Source organism: Natator depressus, chromosome 7, assembly GCF_965152275.1.
Source record: "Natator depressus isolate rNatDep1 chromosome 7, rNatDep2.hap1, whole genome shotgun sequence".
Taxonomy (NCBI): Eukaryota; Metazoa; Chordata; order Testudines; family Cheloniidae; genus Natator; species Natator depressus.
The window spans coordinates 39,360,577-39,378,746 of NC_134240.1; the positions used below are offsets into that span (position 1 = coordinate 39,360,577).

Consider the following 18,170-nt stretch of genomic DNA (forward strand, 5'->3'; position numbering starts at 1 on the left):
TGAGCTGTTTGTGTTTGGCTAGCAGAGATCTTCCTTGATACCAGCCAGGCAGTGGCGGGAGGGGAAAAGTGATCATCCCAGAGAATTGGATGGGGGGAGGGGGTTAGTTTGGTTTCTGCTGCATGTTAACAGGAAAACTGCAGCAGCAAATGGCCAACTTAATGAGCTTTGCTTGGTATGGGAAAGGAAGGGGCTGCTGTTATGAAGGTTGCAGAAGCCGAAAGACTATGGCTTACCATGGCCGCCTGCAAGCCGAATTCTGTTGCCCAGCCCTGCGTGTGTGATCTCTAACACCAAAGCCACAGGCACTCAATATAAGATGCAAAATGCGACCTTGTACCAAAATCACATTTGCTATGTAATGTGAATACTGTTGTTCACTGTGAAAGCATATAGCCATTGTTCTGTAAAATGTACCTTTTTAAATACTTCACTCCCTTTTATTCCTCCAGCAGCTGCAGATGTTTCAAGCCTCCCTCCTCCGTCCCAGAGGCTATCTCAGATAAGGTGGCGAAAAAAATGCACGCGCGATGAAATGTTCTCTGAGCTCATGCAGTCGTCCGGCACTGACAGAGATCAGTAGAATGTGTGGAGGGACACAACAGCAGAGTACAGGAAAGCGGCCGATGAATGTGAGGAGAGGTGGCGGCAGGAAGATCAGAGGAGGCATGAGGAAATGCTAGAGATACTGCGGGATCAAACGGACATGCTCCGGCGTCTGTTGGAGGTTCAGGAACGGCAGCAGGATCACAGACTGCTGCTGCAGCCGCTGCTTAACTGCCCTCCCTCCTCCCCAAGTTCCATAGCCTCCTCACCCAGACGCCCAAGAACGCGGGATGGGAGGCTTCGGGCACTCAACCACTCCACCCCAGTGGACAGCCCAAGCAACAGAAGGCTGGCATTCAACAAGTTTTAAAGTGGCCTTTTCCTTCCCTCTTACCCTCCTCCCACACCCCACCCGGGCTACCTTGTGAGTTATCTCCCTATTTTTATAATCAATTAAGAAAGAATACATGTTTTTTAAATGATAGTGACTTTATTTCCTTTGCAAGCAAGCTGTGATCGAAGGCGGGAGGGGGGTGGCTTACAGTGAATTACACGGGGCAGATTTCCATCAAAGAGAAACAAAGAGAAGTGTCACACGTACCCTGGCCAGTCATGAAACTGGTTTTCAAAGCTTCTCTGATGCGCACCGCTTCCTGCTGTGCTCTTCTAACTGCCCTGGTGTCTGGCTGCGCGTATTCAGTGGCCAGGCAATTTGCATCAACCTCCCACCCCGCCATAAACGTCTCCCCCTTACTCTCACAGAGATTGTGGAGCACACAACAAGCAGCAATAACAATGGGAATATTGGTTTCGCTGAGGTCTGAGCGAGTCAGTAAACTGCGCCAGCGACCCTTTAAACGTCCAAATGCACACACTACCACCATTCTGCACTTGCTCAACCTATAGTTGAACATCTCCTGACTACTGTCCAGGGTGCCTGTGTACGGCTTCATGAGCCAGGGCATTAAGGGGTAGGCTGGGTCCCCAAGGATAACTATTGGCATTTCAACATCCCCAACAGTTATTTTCTGGTCTGGGAAGTAAATCCCTTCCTGCAGCTGTTTAAACAGACCAGAGTTCCTGAAGACACAAGCATCATGAACCTTTCCCGGCCATCCCATGTTGATGTTGGTGAAACGTCCCTTGTGATCCACCAGTGCTTGCAGAACCATTGAAAAGTATCCCTTGCAGTTTATGTACTGGCTGCCTTGGTGGTCCGGTCCCAAGATAGGGATATGCGTTCCGTCTATGGCCTCACCACAGTTAGGGAATCCCATTGCAGCAAAGCCATCTAGTATGACCTGCACATTTCCCAGAGTCACTACCTTTGATAGCAGCAGCTCAGTGATTGCGTTGGCTACTTGCATCACAGCAACCCCCACGGTAGATTTGCCCACTCCAAATTGATTCCTGACTGACCGGTAGCTGTCTGGCGTTGCAAGCTTCCACAGGGCTATTGCCACTCGCTTCTCAACTGTGAGGGCTGCTCTCATCTTGGTATTCTTGCACTTCAGGGCAAGGGAAAGCAAGTTACAAAGTTCCATGAAAGTGCCCTTACGCATGTGGAAGTTTCGGAGCCACTAAGTATCATCCCAGACCTGCAACGCTATGCAGTCCCATCACTCTGTGCTTGTTTCCGGGGCCCAGAATCGGTGTTCCACGGCATGAGCCTGCCCCATTAACACCATGATCTCCAAATTGTGGGGGAACGCGGTTTTAGAGAAAAGTGTGTTCATGTCCTCATCACCGCGCTGCCATCACCTCCTCGCCTGGTTTTTCAGGTGCTGGTTCTGCATACACTGCACAATAATGCGCGAGGTGTTTACAATGGTCATAACTGCTGTGGTGACCTGAATGGGCTCCATGCTTGCTGTGCTATGGCATCTGCTCCTGCTCGGGCAATCCAGGGAAAAGGGTGCAAAACGATTGTTTGCCGTTGCTCTGGTGGAGGGAGGGGCGACTGACAACATGGCGTACAGGGTTCGCTTACAGGGATTTAAAATCAACAAAGGGGGTAGCTTTGCGAAAAACAGAATGGCCCCCTCAAGGATAGAACTCAAAACCTCAAGGTAGAACTCAAAACTGGGTTTAGCAGGCCGTTGATTTCATGGAGGGAGGGAGGAGAAAAATGAATACAAAACAAATCTGGTCTATTTCTTGTTTTGAGCCACTTCATCTATCTTTATACATCTTGATGGCAGCAGACTGTGCAGTACGACCGCTAGCCATCGTCATCTCCTGGGTGCTCGGCAGAAGACGGTGCAGTATGACTTCTGGCCACCATCTTCTGCTGGCTGCAGATTAAAAGACAGTGCACTACCGGTAGGACTGAATCGCCATGAGATGAAACTTAAAGGGGAAATGACCTGGCTGAGTCACTCCCATGTTTGCCCAGGCGCCCCTGATCTCATCGAGGTCAGTTAAAAGAGCACCCTGGACTACGTCGACGATGGCTACAGTCATACTGCACTGTCTGCTGCCAAAAGGCAATAAACTGTTGCTGTGTAGCAATGCAGTACCGCGTCTGCCAGCACCCAGGAGACAGACGGTTAGCTGAGCGGGCTCCATGCTTGCCGTGGTATGGCGTCTGCACAGGTAACTCAAGAAAAAAGGTGCAAAACGATTGTCTGCCCTTGCTTTCACAGAGGGAGGCAGGGAGGGAAGGGGGGCCTGATGATATGTACCCAGAACCACCCACGACAATGTTTTAGCCCCATCAGACACTGGGATTTCTACCCAGAATTCAAATGGGCTGTGGAGACTGTGGGAACTGTGGGATAGCTACCCACAGTGCAACGCTCCGGAAGTCGATGGTTGCCTCGGTACTGTGGACACACTCCGCCGACTACATGCACTTAGAGCATTTGTGTGGGGACACACACAATCGACTGTATAAAAATGCTTTCTGCAAAACCGACTTCTAAAAATTCGACCTAATTTCATAGTGTAGACAAGGCCTAAGACTTCTGAAAGCATGCTCCACACCTTGTCGCACTCAGATTTTGGAAGGCACTTCAGATTCTTAAACCTTGGGTCGAGTGCTGTAGCTATCTTTAGAAATTTCACATTGGTACCTTCTTTGTGTTTTGTCAAATCTGCAGTGAAAGTATTCTTAAAACGAACAACATATGCTGGGTCATCATCCAAGATTGCTATAACATGACATATATGGCAGAATGCGGGTAAAACAGAGCAGGAGACATACTATTCTCCCCCAAGAAGTTCAGTTACAAATGTAATTAACACATTTTTTTTATGAACGTCATCAGCATGGAAGCATGTCTTCTGGAATTGTGGCAGAAGCATGAATGGGCATACGAATGTTTAGCATATTTGCCATGTAAATACCTTGCAATGACAGTTACAAAAGTGCCATGCGAATGTCTGTTTTCACTTTCAGGTGACATTGTAAATAAGAAGCAAGCAGCATTATCTCCCGTAAATGTAAACAAACTTGTTTGTCTTAGTGATTGACTGAACAAGAAGTAGGACTGAGTGGATTTATAGGGTCTAAAGTTTTACATTGTTTTGTTTTTGAGTGCTGTTATATAACAAAAAAATCTACATTTGTAAGTTGCACTTTCAGTACTTGTATGAGGTGAACTGAAAAATACTATTTCTTTTGTTTTATCATTTTATAGGGCAAATATTTGTAATAAAATAATAATATAAAGTGAGCAGTGTACACTTTGTATTCTGTGTTGTCATTGAAATCAATATATTTGAAAATGTAGAAAAACATCCAAAATATTTAATAAATTTTAATTGACATTCTATTGTTTAACAGTGCAATTAAAACAGATTAATTGTGATTAATTTTTTGAGTTAATCACGAGAGTTAACTGCGATTAATCAACAGCCCTAGTAGAAACATTTCATTTTGGCCAGTTTCATGAAACAGCATTCCATTTTGAAATTTTTCCAATTAAATACACACACCCAGGAAAGACACCCAAAAATGGCCAAACTGAAACAAAAAACTCAAAAAGAAAATTGCTCTGAATCCACCATAAAGTTTCTGTCCATTCAAAATGATTTTTGGCGGTGGGGGTGGGGAAGAGAGTTTCACTTTCACAAAAACAAAAATTAAAAATCAATTTTATGAGTTGCCATCTTAGGTTTCAAAAGGTGATAGAAGCTGCTGTAATATGCAAGCTCCATATGTCCTTTAGGACTAACCCAGGCTCAGCTGCTGGGGATCCCTTGCTTATGCTTAGAAATCTTGCCCTCCCAAAGTCAAGCAGCATAGAGCTACAGTTTCTCCTTGTTGGGGACTTTTATTCCCTTCCCCTAGAGCGCAAGCTGATGGAATGAGTCCATAAGCACATCTCCTCTTCAGGGGTGTTGGGGTGTATGGGGGGCAATCAACAAAATCTTTGTTCTTTGATGTTTCACAATGGCTCATTTGGTTTCAGTGAGCCTTATTGTGGGAAGGGCCTAATACCTTCAGTGTTTTACATGAGTTAATGCTTCTTTCCTGTTTGGCGAGTTACCATTACAGAGGTTTATAAGGCAAACACTAAGGCCAGGTCTACAAACTTCCACCGGCAGAACTACATCGCTCACAGATGTGAAAAATCTACACCTCTGAGTGATGCAGTTATAGTGACCTAACCCCCAGTGTAGACAGTGCTATGTCAACAGGAGGGCTTCCCCCATGAACACAGCTACTGCCTCTCACAGAGGTAGATATACTATGCTGGTGGGAGAAGCTCTCCTCTCAGCCTAGTAGCATCTTCACTGAAGTGCTACAGCAGCACACCTGCACCAGTTTAAGAGTAGATCTACCCTTAATATAACCTTATAACACAGGGTACAGATGTTATAAGTGAGATCAATATATGTAGCATCCTACAAGCATTTCATAAAATCTAAACACTAAACACATTCTTATAAACTTAACATCTGTTTTAAACAGTGCTAACACACAGGTGAGCCAGAATAATTTCCAGCTATATATTGGCCAGTGTTCACGTGAGTCCTCAGGGCCTTGGCATCAGCTGGCACCTGGTCTGCCAGTGTCACAGTACTTACTAAAGGAAAACATATTTATAGAAAGTATGGGGAAGACTCCTCTGTATATTTAAATAAGCAGTATCAGAGATTACCTGAAGCATCAAATCATTCTACTACTCTTCTGACCACGTCTCTGCAGAGACACAGCTTTAAGGAACTGAGAAATGTGAGAATGCTGTAAAGAAGGGCTAGATGTTGGAAGAATATTCTATAAGGTCTCTAACACAGAATTGGACCTTCAGGAAGCTTGAATTCAAGACCCACTCAAAAGCTCAGTTAAAACAAACTCCAACACATCCCTAGTTGTCAGACAAAATGGGTTTCCTGATCTTTTAAGAACACCATTAGTACCACATTCTCAGAATCCTCTGAAATGCCCAGATTTGTGGATAGTTTCTAGATTTGAGCAGTAAGTCCACAAGTTCTGCTGATTATTCATCCTCTACAAGGCAAAACCTCTCAGGTTCCTTGCCAAGAGTCTCAGATGCTGTAGGTCGGCAGTTTGAGAGGATCCTGGCATAGACATTTCTCAAGGACTAGGAGATTCAGTGACACTGAACTGACATCATTAGGCGTTCGAGAGACTATGGGTGCCTGGGCCACTACATTTCTTCTAACTGCTTGAGAACGTAGCATCTTAAATGCCCTATGTTGTGAGTTCTTTGCAGCAGAGTCTGTCCTTGATCAGGGCTTAGAAAGCACCCCAGAGGCAGTGGGCACTACTGTAAACCTCCAACATAAACCATGAATAATCCACAAAACTTCCCACTCCAGAAGCAAGTGAATTTCACTTGCTTAATTTAGTAGTTTTAACTTGTACTTTCTTCTTGTAGCATGGAGCTGCCAGTATGCCATGGAGGTCCAATCATTGCTTTTCATGCCACTGGCAGCCAAATCCAGAAGGAATCTTAAAGGATAGAGAGAGAATCACCTTCTTAACTACTTACAACTCTAGTAAGTTTTAGTGATGAGCTTCCTCAGATAACCATTTGACTAGAATTGAATGGGGTCTTTCTGAGCTCCCTTGGAGGTGCACTGACTCTGGAAAATCCACTAATAAATAAGATAATATGTAGCGTATAGAGGTGCATCACCACTATGGAATAGTTTCCACAACCAGTCACTATCATACAAAGTATTAGAGTCCCTGGCGGACAAATACTTGGTGCTTCCAGAAGAAATACACATTGCGAAATCTTTTTTGGGGCAACTGGACTAGAACCAGGAATGTCTGGCAGAATGCCCAACGGTGGGCCAGATCCTGAGAGAGTACTAAGGATTTCCTTTCTGTAAACAGATGATGAAGACGAGGGAGTCAAGCAATTGGAAGGTTTGATCAGTATATGCAGATAATATCTCATGTGAGTGGGCTATCAACAAGTCCTCTGTTACTTTCCTGTCACAGACTGGCCATCAGAGATACCATCAGACTTGTAAGAAAGCAAGGCACAGGAGAAACTATAAAGAGCATTGTCTGGAATTGGTAACTGGTCCACAATGTTGAGAAGTGCAGGAATATTGTGACCAGCTTCCCTGTAGAATGATGAAATCTCTTTATCAGTACGGCCTGGACCCTATGCAGAAATGGGCTTGCACATGGTTAGTCCTTCACTGCCTGCTTGCTGGTCCCAAAGAAGAAGGGGTGACAGAATGGAGGAAGATGAGAAATTTGGAAATTTCTGAGAAGACTCTCCTAGATAGTTCTGAGCACCCAACTGTCTGATGAGGATTTTTTATTTTCATTTGGAAGGCTTGAAAACTTTGGCAGTAAACTCTGTTCTAAGGGGAAAATGGTAAAAACTCAAGTAGTTCTCCCCGTTCTCTGTCTTTCTTTTTTGGTCATGGCACCAAAGACTTGGATTAACCACCTCAGAAACAGTAGCACAACCTTCGATCTCCTGGGTTACCCAGCCTCACAGTCATAAAGATTCTGCTACTTCTTCCACTAAAAATTTTGCTGGTGCCCCAGTCTCTGATCTGCCCCTTGAAGAAACAGGGAAGTGCCTTTTTGATGAAAAAAGCCCATATGTTTATAGATGTCAGGAATAAGGAGGAGGGAAGAGCAATACTAGGCATAAGCATTCAGGCTTGAAGCCCCTTGCTCAGACAATAATAGTTTGTGGGCTTTAAAGTCTTGCTGAAGAAGTTTTACAGCTACGTCACAAAACTGTGCCCTCTCTTTCCTTCATGCTGACAGTTTGGTGCAGGATCACTGCCATTCTGATTGTCCATTGGTGCTGGCAGGTCCATGGTGCGAGCAGCTAGATACTTCCTGCAGTGTTGCTTGGGTGAAAGTTGCAGCCATATCTGGGATTTGTGTATGTATGTGAGGTGGGGTGGGAGGGAATATTCCAAAATTCCCTGGTCATAAGCAACAAAGATAATCTACATCAATGAATTCAGGCCAGCAATGGCCACTGCAAAATGGGCATTTGCTTGGCGGATTCGCTCCCGAGGCTGTCTGGAGGGCTGCTCCATTCCAAATCCCCCAGCATCTAGAAACGGAGCGTAAAATTCACTCTTGAGCAATGAATTTAACATTAATTCCCAAATCACCCATTTAAAAGGTGCTTAGGCTTTGTGCCTGCTCTCTGCACAAAGGGGTGAAAGATTAGCTGGATGGGATGCTTTAGAGGCTGCTTCCATATCAGGCTCTGCCTGAGAATTCAGCACAACAGCACCACATGGTGCTCCTCGCTGCGCCGTGCAGCCAAACTCCCAGACAGCGACCGCAAGCTTGCAGCTGCCCGTCTGCTCCTTCTGCTTCTTCCCCAGTGCAGCAGAGACTCCTACAACCCAGCACACACCGAAGAGATGTGTGAAAATGCTGCCATCTCTCTCCAGCCATGAGAAGGGGAGCCAGTGAGAGGTGGATTGCTTAACCTGGCACACTAGAGAGGCCCTACAAGTCAGCCCCAAGCAGCTGACCTGGCCCGCAGCTCTAACAAATCAGACAACCCGGTTGGGTGCTTCCTGACTCCCAATCCCTAGGAGAGGAAATCTGGGGCTAGTACGTGTGAGGAAGAGACAAAATTGGGCTTAGAACTGGCCATGGAGGAAGGGGGCACAGGTGCAATTCGGGAGCAGGTGCCATAAGGGAAGAATGGGTGCATGTTTAAGTCACTGCCCTGAAGCTCCGGTGACGTGGATTCAATGCCTGGCTCTGCTACAGACTTCCTGTGACCTTGGGCAAGTCACCTGAAGAAGGAAGCTTGAGAACCACTACTCAGTGTGCTTCCCAAGGGTCCGTGGAGGTATTCTGGATGGCTATGTTGTCTGTGAGCCACAATCCAGCCCATCATCCGCCTTTCAATTACAACACACACTGTATGCATGCTTATAGGGAAGTGAAACTAAGGAACTAAACAGTCCTCTGAAAATTTATAAAGTGTCTGGAAGTTATTTAGTGCCAAAAGAAATGAGAAACAGGAGTGATAATCAGCAGTGCCATCATGGGCTTTAGCGCACTGAGAACTCAGAATGAGCAGACTGACTTGACAGCCTGGATTCTCTCCACGCACCAAGGATTCACTCTGTGCTGTGAATTTATTTGGTTACCTTTAGCTTTTGCTGAAGGTACCTTGTGGACATTAAAGAACAACTTCATGGTGTCACTCAAGTCAAGGATCAAAAAAGCCAAAGTGGACTAGAGCTCAAAAGTACAAGCCTCCCAAGCTAATGTGTCAGCTGATATCAGAATGCGGGGCAACTTCCCCAAACAGTGTACACTTGAACAGAGGCATTTAAACAACAGCAAAAATAATCCTTAACTGGTCACTACAGGGACTTTGTATTAGAGAATAATAAAACAAATTTTTAAAAATCACTTTTTTCCAGCTATATTAAGCTAATAATTCCCTGACACATGGAACCATTAATTAGCCTAATAGCAGTAATTTGATTCAGTATGTTCTTCAAGTGTTGACATGCTGAGGCACAGACTCTGGATATCTGTTCCCTAACAAACTTGTCATTATCTGTAGAAAATGGCCAACTTCTAAAGCACTCTCACTTTGTTATTCTTCCAAAGAAACTGAAAGGCTAAGAAATGGTGATTGATGGCCTCTCTCCTGATGTTTGCAACATTCTAAATCACATAATACATTAACGAACCTCTACTGCATATGCATAACTGCTCTTGGGTAGCTATTAATTTGTATTTTATTGGCTGCCTGGTTCAGTTGTAGTGTACTCAGTATTTTCACTGTATTTATAATTAGTTACAATACAGATAAGCTAGGACACATTGTAACAGAAGTGATCAAATAATGGTTTTACAGTAAAGCATCATGATTAATGTTGACATTCCAGTTGATCGGTTGAAAGTTTGCCAGAGGAATCGGATTAAGATAACCATTTCTAGTCAGATACAAGGGCAAATGCTATTTTTTCCTTGGTTTACTGAGCATCATGAACTTTCCCAGTAGTTAGTAGGAGTTCTTATTAATACACCTGCTTTGAGTACATTAGACAGCAACCATAGCAACAGATTTACTAGCTGGTGACCTACTGAAGAACTGAGTGGTATGTCTACACTATAATTGGAGGTGTGATTGCAGCTCACATAGGCATACCTGCGCTAGCTTTAATCTAGCTAGCAGAGCTAAAAATAGCAGCGAAGACCTGGTGGCACAGACTGTGACATGGGTCAGCAACATAAATATGTACCCAGGCCTCCAGGCAGCTCACGCTGAAGCCTGTGCCACCATGTCTTTACTGCTGTTGTTTGCCATGCTAGCTAGAGTAAAGCTTGCATGCATATGCCTACCTGAGCTACAATCACACCTTTGACTTCAGTGTAGATATGACCAGGGAGCAAACCAAGCTCATCATCCACTTTCTCCCAGTTCAAACATAACTTTACTTCCTGGAATGCCTTCAGTCTGTATTAGCAACATCAACGGATGCATTAGAAATGCCTAGATAGCCAGATTAAACAGACTAGATAAATCAAAACAAACACACACACAAAGAGTGGTGCCAACCAACATCCTTTAGGGATGGAAGTGATAGTATCCCTGGACCTGATCCAAAGCTCCCATTGTGGGCTTCGGAGTGGGCACCACCTGAAGAACACATAGTTATTGTTTCTGTGCATTGGTTTGGCCATGAGAACACTGAAATAATACACAGAGCGGACAAATATATCATTGCACAATCCAGAGCTACATGCAAACCAGAGGCTCTTATATGTACAAAGGCTGCAGCTCACCCTCCTGACCACCACACCTCCTTGCAGGAGAGTCAAGAGCAAGAAAAGGTCTCAGCTCCTAGCCATAGCCATGCAACTGCATCTCGTCTCTGGGTCAGGGTCATTACTTGGTACTATTTCTGCGAGTGGTGTGTAACAGCGATGAAGACCTAGTGGCACAGACTCCGGCATGGGTCAGCAATGCAAATATGTACCCAGGTGGGACTCCTGCTTTGGGGAAGGAAGAGGATTAGGGAGGAGAGGAATGCTCAGCCTGACAGTGTATGGGTTAAAAGACAGTGAGGCTTTCTGTGTAAAAGAACTCACTGTCAGAGACTGTGAATCGAAGTAGGTTTTTAAAAACCCCAAACCCTTTCACTTTTCCCAAGATTTATTTATTGCTGTTATCTTGACCAGCCAGAGAGTAGATCTCTATCATCTATATTCACTAAAGTAATAGCCATGACAAGCAAGAACACATTTACTATATGGTCAGTACCTGATTTGAGTGATGCCTTGAAGATATTTTTAACGTCAACAGGTTCCTTTAGCAGAACTTCAAAATGGCAAAACCAATTTGCAGCACATGGGGAATTCTGATCAGCGGGGCACGACTGAACAGGCGCTTAGAGCTGCATACCCAGGCCACAGTCCAACAAAGCACTGAGGCACATAGTGAACTTTAAGGACGTGAGTAGTCCCACTGACTTACAAGGGACTATACATGTGCTTAAATAAAGCATGTGCTTAAGCTACCACTAATTTCATTTTTAGTTTTTCTCAGTTATATATACCACTGCTCTTATTCCCAAGAAGGTGGCTGGCTTTTCCTGGCTGTCAGTAACAAATACCCTCATATCTGATTGGTTCAGCCCAGAGTGATCAGGGAGAAACAACAATCCCTGTGGATGGATGGGAGGTGTAGAATAGATGGCCTGCCAATGGCTATACATCACTGATTACAATATTTGCTGAGCTCCAGGTGCAGTTAAAGATTTGAACAAAAGTTAAGAACAGTCTCTTAAACGGTTTGTACTCATTTGAACAACATTACAGTTTTTGTTCTTCTCAATTGCTCAAGCCTGGAGTATGTCATGGTTAAAAATAGCCAACTTGTTTCCTTGGCTGTACCTTTGAAATGAAACAAAGGGCATCTTACCTCTGTTAACATTATTAGGCCAACGAAGTATGACACAATCGAAAGAGCAAGAATCAACAGTTCCCTTCTGTATCCTCTTCTGAAAATCTTTGGGTACATATCCACCACAGCTGTCACAAGGCTTTCAACACACACAAACTGAAAGAAATAACAAAAAGCCCAAATAAGATACATATCTCTTCTACTCAGGGGAATTGGATTTGCTAAAAACCCCTTCAAGTTCCCTCCTATATTCTCATCAAAGAGGGAGACTGAAAAATCCCCAAGGATACTGTTTAAAGTGAAGAACAAAATTTCAGAGTCAAAAAGTCCAAACCTATGGATTTCAAGGCCAAAGCCAAATTCCAAAAAGTAAAAACTATCATAATCTCAGAGTGAAATTCATTGTGGAGCACAGGCCCAGCACAATATTTAAGTCTTTAAAATATGTGCTTCAATGGGACTTAAATGGTGCCCCGATGCTGAGATGAGCGTACATGAGGAATTGCACACTCAGTGCAACTGGGGAACTGTCACTTAAAAGAATAATAAGCAGCACTTAAGCAGCACTGTAATCTTCAAAGTGTTAAGCTATTTATCTTCAATAGCCTGCAGAGGTTGGTAAGTGTGTTTCTCTCCATTTTTACAGATGAACTAAAACTAAGCAGAGTGGTTAAATGTCCCAGCACAGGCCAGACAATGTGTCACTGAAAGAACTGACAGCAGAACTCAGAAGTTCGTAATTTCCAGTCCCTTTTGTGTTCTGCTACATAAAGTTGCGTCTTGGAAATGTGTAGACCTTATGAAACATTAATTTTAATGATCTGAAGTGCAGTACAAAACAAAACACCACATAGCTTCACTGTACAGCATACAATCATACTTATTTCCTGAATCAGATATGCAGCTTACTTAGATACTATGACAGGTTTCAGAGTGGCAGCCATGTTAGTCTATATCAGCAAAAACAACAAGGAGCCCTTGTGGCACCTTAGAGACTAACAAATTTATTTGGGCATAAGCTTTTGTGGGCTAAAACCCATTTAATCAGATGGATGGAGTGAAAAATACAGTAAGCAGTATATATATTACAGCACATCAAAAGATGGGAGTTGCCTTACCAAGTGGGGGGGGGTCAGTGCTAACAAGGCCAATTCAATTCAGGTGGAAGTAGCCTATTCTCAACAGTTGACAAGAAGGGGTGAATATCAAGAGGGGTGACTATCTGGTTTGGAAAATTACTTTTATAGTGCTAACAAGGTCAATGCAATGAAGGTAGACATTGCCCAGTTCCAACAGCTGACAAGAAGGTGTGAGTATCAGCAGGGGGAAAATTACTTTTTGTAGTGATCCATCCACTTCCAGTCTTTAGTCAGGCCTAATTTGATGGTGTCCAGTTTGCAAATTAATTCCAGTTCTGCGGTTTCTCACTGGAGTCTGGTTTTGAAGTTTTTTTGTTGAAGAATTGCCACTTTTAAGTCTGTTATTGAGTGTCCAGGGAGATTGACTTGCTCACCTACTGGTTTTTGAATGTTACAATTCTTGATGTCTGATTTGTGTCCATTTATTCTTTTGCGTAACGACTGTCCGGTTTGCCCAATGTACATAGCAGAGGGGCATTGAGGCACTCATTACCGTACAATATGTCTGGTGAAGCAACTCTTGTGCAATTTTTCTATAATTACATAGACTTGGGCAATGGCTATAGTGCTGTCACTTTGCTGCATTACCTATTTACATTTTTCTTGCCATCATATCTTGAAATATGAAGGTATAGCATAAGCACTTTCATTTTCAGTATCTTCTTCTCAGTGATCAAAATTGCTTGCATGTTGGTTTGAAAAGAAACACATACCATTGTCATTGTTTTACAATTAGTGGACTTGAACAGTATTGTAAATTCTAACTGAATGTTGATGAAATTGCATACCATCCTGACATTAATATTAAAAGCAGAACTCAGATGAATCATTGCTTACAATTAATAATAAAGGAATCTTCAATATTGTACAGGTTTGCTTTTTTTTTTTTAAATCAAATAAGAAACTTGAAATAGAGGCTTTAAACAGTGCCAGATCCTCATCAGGTACAAAGTGGCATAGCTCCCTTGACATTAAAGAAGCTATGCAGCTGTACATATGCTGATAATCTGACCCAACATTTCTTTTAAGTGATGTTTGATTCATACCTGACTATCTAATCCAAGGAATATTAGCATCATGAAAAACAAAGCTGCCCATAGAGGAGAAAGAGGCATCATGGTGACAGCTTTTGGGTAGGCAATGAATGCAAGTCCCGGTCCTGAAAAGGAAGCAAAGAAATGCAATTGCTTATACTTTAACATTCCTCATGTGATAAATCAGATGTGAAGAGCTAAATAAAAGAGAGCATGCTAGACTTCAGTTAAAAATGCACTGCTATAAATGCTTTAGCAACTGTTGGATGTGGGGGGACGTACTCTCCACCAGCCTTATACCAGGCACAGATTACTTCCCTTGAAACGTCAGCTCAGCTGTGCCAGATGGCTGATTGCAGGGGCAGAATGAAGGCTCCCCCCACTTCCTGCCCACATGTGCAGCACTGGGGTGAGGGGGTTGTGGTTCTATAGAGACAGCTCTGTTCCTTGCACCCTCTGGCTCCCCTGTGCAGGCGAACAGCCAGGTCACCATTTGGCGGTAGCGATTCTGTGATAACCCTGCTCAGCATTAAAAGAACAATTTGTCTGAAACTATACGAGTGGCACCATGGCAAGTGTTAAGAACTGCGTGTCGGAAGCCATTTGCAGCACACAGCAAGCACAACTTCTGTTGGTCCCGCAAAACCTACGAACATTGCTATGTAGCCTTGAGTGCCATCTGCTGGCACATTATGTATTAAGTAACCTATATACAGACATCTTTTTTATAGAACAGCTTGAACAGCAATGATCCCTTCTCCAGCCTAGCTAAATGTCCACCTGCTCTCTCCCTCATGCTGTTTTTCACCAACATCTCGACATTTCCTTCTGCTCAGTCTATCTCTTGTCCTCACCCTTCCGCTATTGCAGTCTCTTGCCTCATTAAACTATTCACCCATTCACTCTTGCCTCATTAAACCACAGACACAAAGCTAGTGCAGCACTTATGCATTCCTGCAATGATAGCAGAGATAGTGCTGCTATAATCAGACCATGAGCATACTACAGCTATTTCACTTAATATGGTATTTTACAAGCCCCTGTAATTTCCAGTGGTATTTCTATTCTGTTAGCCTTGCACTATCTAGTTTAGTCATTCTAAACCAGTCATCCTAGGGAAAAAAATAACATATATTTGCCATAGCAATATCAGTGAATGTTACTAGCTATACAGGTTTCTTGTTATACTTGACCCAGTTCCTTAAATTCATTTTCCGTCCATTTCTCCTTCTGACCAATCCATCATTAGACCATTTCTCCTCCTGGAGAGACCCAACATTCACATTGTTCTGACTGGGTGCTAAGTGATCCTTAGAGAGTCCGTGGCTTTCCAGACCTAGAACAAGAACTACTACACTGCCAGTCTTAGTTGAGATTCCTCCTACAAGTTAAGCCCAAGCAACAATACTTGGTGAAATGTAGAGAGAGAATCGTCCAGTAATCTTGAAAATCTCATGGGCTCAGCATAGTAAACAAAGACGCTCTTTTCTGGATGGTATAGGCATCAACCAAATCCCCTAACTGCATATTTCCTGATGAATGATCATTGATAGCATTAAGAGATGCAATCAACTGTTAGAAATATAGAGCCAGATCCTCAGCAGGTATAAATCATAGAATCACAGACATGTAGGGCTGGAAGGGACCTCGAGGGATCAACTAGTCTATCCCCTCATGCTGAGGCAGAACCAAGTATATTAGATCATCCCTGACAGATGTTCATCTAACCTGTTCTTAACAGCCTCCAAAGACAGGGATTACACAGCCTCCTTTGGAAGCCTGTTCCAGTGCTTAACTATCCTTATAGTTAGAAATTTGTTCTTAATATCTAAAATCAATCTCCTTCACTGCAGATTAAGCCTATTACTTCTTGTCCTACCTTCAGTGGGCTTGAAGAACAATTGATACCCATCCTCTTTATAACAGCTCTGAACATATTTGAAGACAGTTATTATGTCCCAACTCAGTCATCTTTACTCAAGACTAAACATGCCCGTTTTTTAAAATCTTTCCTAATAGGTGAGGTTTCCTAAACTTTTTATCATTTTTTTCTCTCCTCTGGACTCTGTCCAATTTCTCCACATCTTTCCTGAAGTATGGTGCCCAGACCAAACACAGTGCTCCAGCTGAGGCCTCACCAGTGCTGAATAGAGTAGAATTACCTCCTGTGGCTTACATACATCACTCCTCTTAATGTGCCCCAGAATGATATTAGCCTTTTTAACAACTGCATCATTTAACATTGTTGATTCATATCCAATTTGTAACCCACAGATCCTTTTCAGCAGTACCATTGCCTCACCAGTTAATCCCCATTTTGTAGTGGTGCATTTTATTTTTTTCTTCCTAAGAGTAGTACTTTGCACTTGTCTTTATTGAATTTCATCTTGTTGATTTCAGACCAATTCTCCAGTTTGTCAAGGTGGTTTTGAATTCTAATCCTGTCCTTCAAAGTGCTTGCAACCCCTCCCAGCTTGGGTCAGCCTCAAAAATGTTAAGCATACTTTCCATTCCATTATCCAAGTCGTTCATGAAAATATTGGATAGTACCAGACCCAGGACAGACCCAGGTGGGACCCCACTAGATATATTCCCCCCCCGCCGATAACTACTCTTTCAATATGGTCTTTCAAGAAGTTGTGCACCCACCATATAGTAATTTCATCTATACCACATTTCTCTAGTTTGCTTATGAGAACTTCATGGTATCAATCAATTTGTTCAGCAGGACTTCAGTGGACCTACAAAGATTTGCACCAGTTGAGGATCTGGCTTGTTGCTCTTTTGATAATGATAAAACTGATTCTTTTATAAAAAGAAGCAAGCAATTCAGTGTATTTTGGTCCATCTAATTTACAAGAAATCTGAATGATTTCTTATATGGAAAGTTTGTGGAGAATTATCTCATCTGTATAGCTCAACTGGGGTGGGACAAAAGTAGACAGAATGAGAGGCTAGAGTGGGTTGTGGAGATAATGTACTGGAAATTCCCCATGACAATCCTTGGCTGTCCAATTATAGCAACTTGTTGGCACAATGTAGCCAGGATTTGGCGTCTTAACTTCCTGGATTTTGCTGCTTTCTATGATAATTTTAATGTTATTCACACATAGATATGTGACCACAAAAGTATTACATTGATACCAGTGCACATTTTACAAGCAGTCATTCTAATTAGTAGCATTGCCGTTAAATAACAGCATCTTTCTAAACTGTACACAATGCAGCCTGGATCAATATTAACCTATCTAATTACTGGAGAGCAAGAGAGTATCCCGACAAACTTTATGAACACCAACAATCATGCATATGTATACCCACATGAAATCTTCTTATGAAACTTACCTGATTCTGCAACTTCTGCTATGGGCACCCCTTGTTCATAAGCCATGAAACCAAGGACTGAAAAGATAGCAAAACCAGCAACAAAGCTTGTGCCACTGTTCAAGCAGCAGAGCATAATGCAGTCCCTGAAAAATAAGCCAAAAACCTTCATTTTATCTTTAGTGGCTGGGTTTTTTTTTTAAACCAGACTTCACAGTAAAACAAACATAACCCAAAACTCCAGAGACACATCATTAAGCTCTAATCCTGCAAATACTTATGCATGTGAGTAATCTTATGCCCAAGAATAGTCACACTGATAAATTTACTCATGTGTATATCTGTCAGCAGGATGATGGCTTCCAACTCTTGCTGTAATTGTAGCTGGTTAAATATGAAGTCTGTTGTTCCTACCCCATTCTTTTTGTTTCTTTTTTTTTTTCAGTAAAACCGTAAAAAGATGTGGAAGAAATGGACACCTCAAAAGGTTTGGATGACAATTCACTTCATTAGCTTTCTAGAATGCATTTTATTCCAGAGGATCCCAAAGCCCTTTATAAATTATACATGTACAGCAGTCACTTGCCACCAAAAAGAAGCCATACTGGGATGAAAATGACAGAGGCATTTATGCCTCGTGAAAAATATAGCAAAGGACTCTGCAGCAAAGCCCTAGTCTTACAAAATGTGCCATGAGATCTTCAATGGTGTAGACATGACATTAGTCAATATTTCAGTATATAAAGCAAATAATTATCTGTTCCAGTCCAATGACCGTT

General features: G+C 42.8%; 1 protein-coding gene across 2 annotated transcripts in view; it reads right to left on the reverse strand.

Moving 5' to 3' along the window:
- SLC6A11 (solute carrier family 6 member 11) overlaps positions 1–18,170 on the reverse strand; it is a 276,818-nt gene that overhangs the window by 12,236 nt on the left and 246,412 nt on the right. For both annotated transcript variants that reach the window (XM_074958192.1, XM_074958193.1), the window contains 3 exons: positions 17,413–17,537; positions 14,080–14,192; positions 11,913–12,050 (listed from right to left, as the gene is read on the reverse strand). In XM_074958192.1, the coding sequence (XP_074814293.1) occupies positions 11,913–12,050; positions 14,080–14,192; positions 17,413–17,537 (376 nt within the window). The remainder of the gene's footprint in view (positions 1–11,912; positions 12,051–14,079; positions 14,193–17,412; positions 17,538–18,170) is intronic.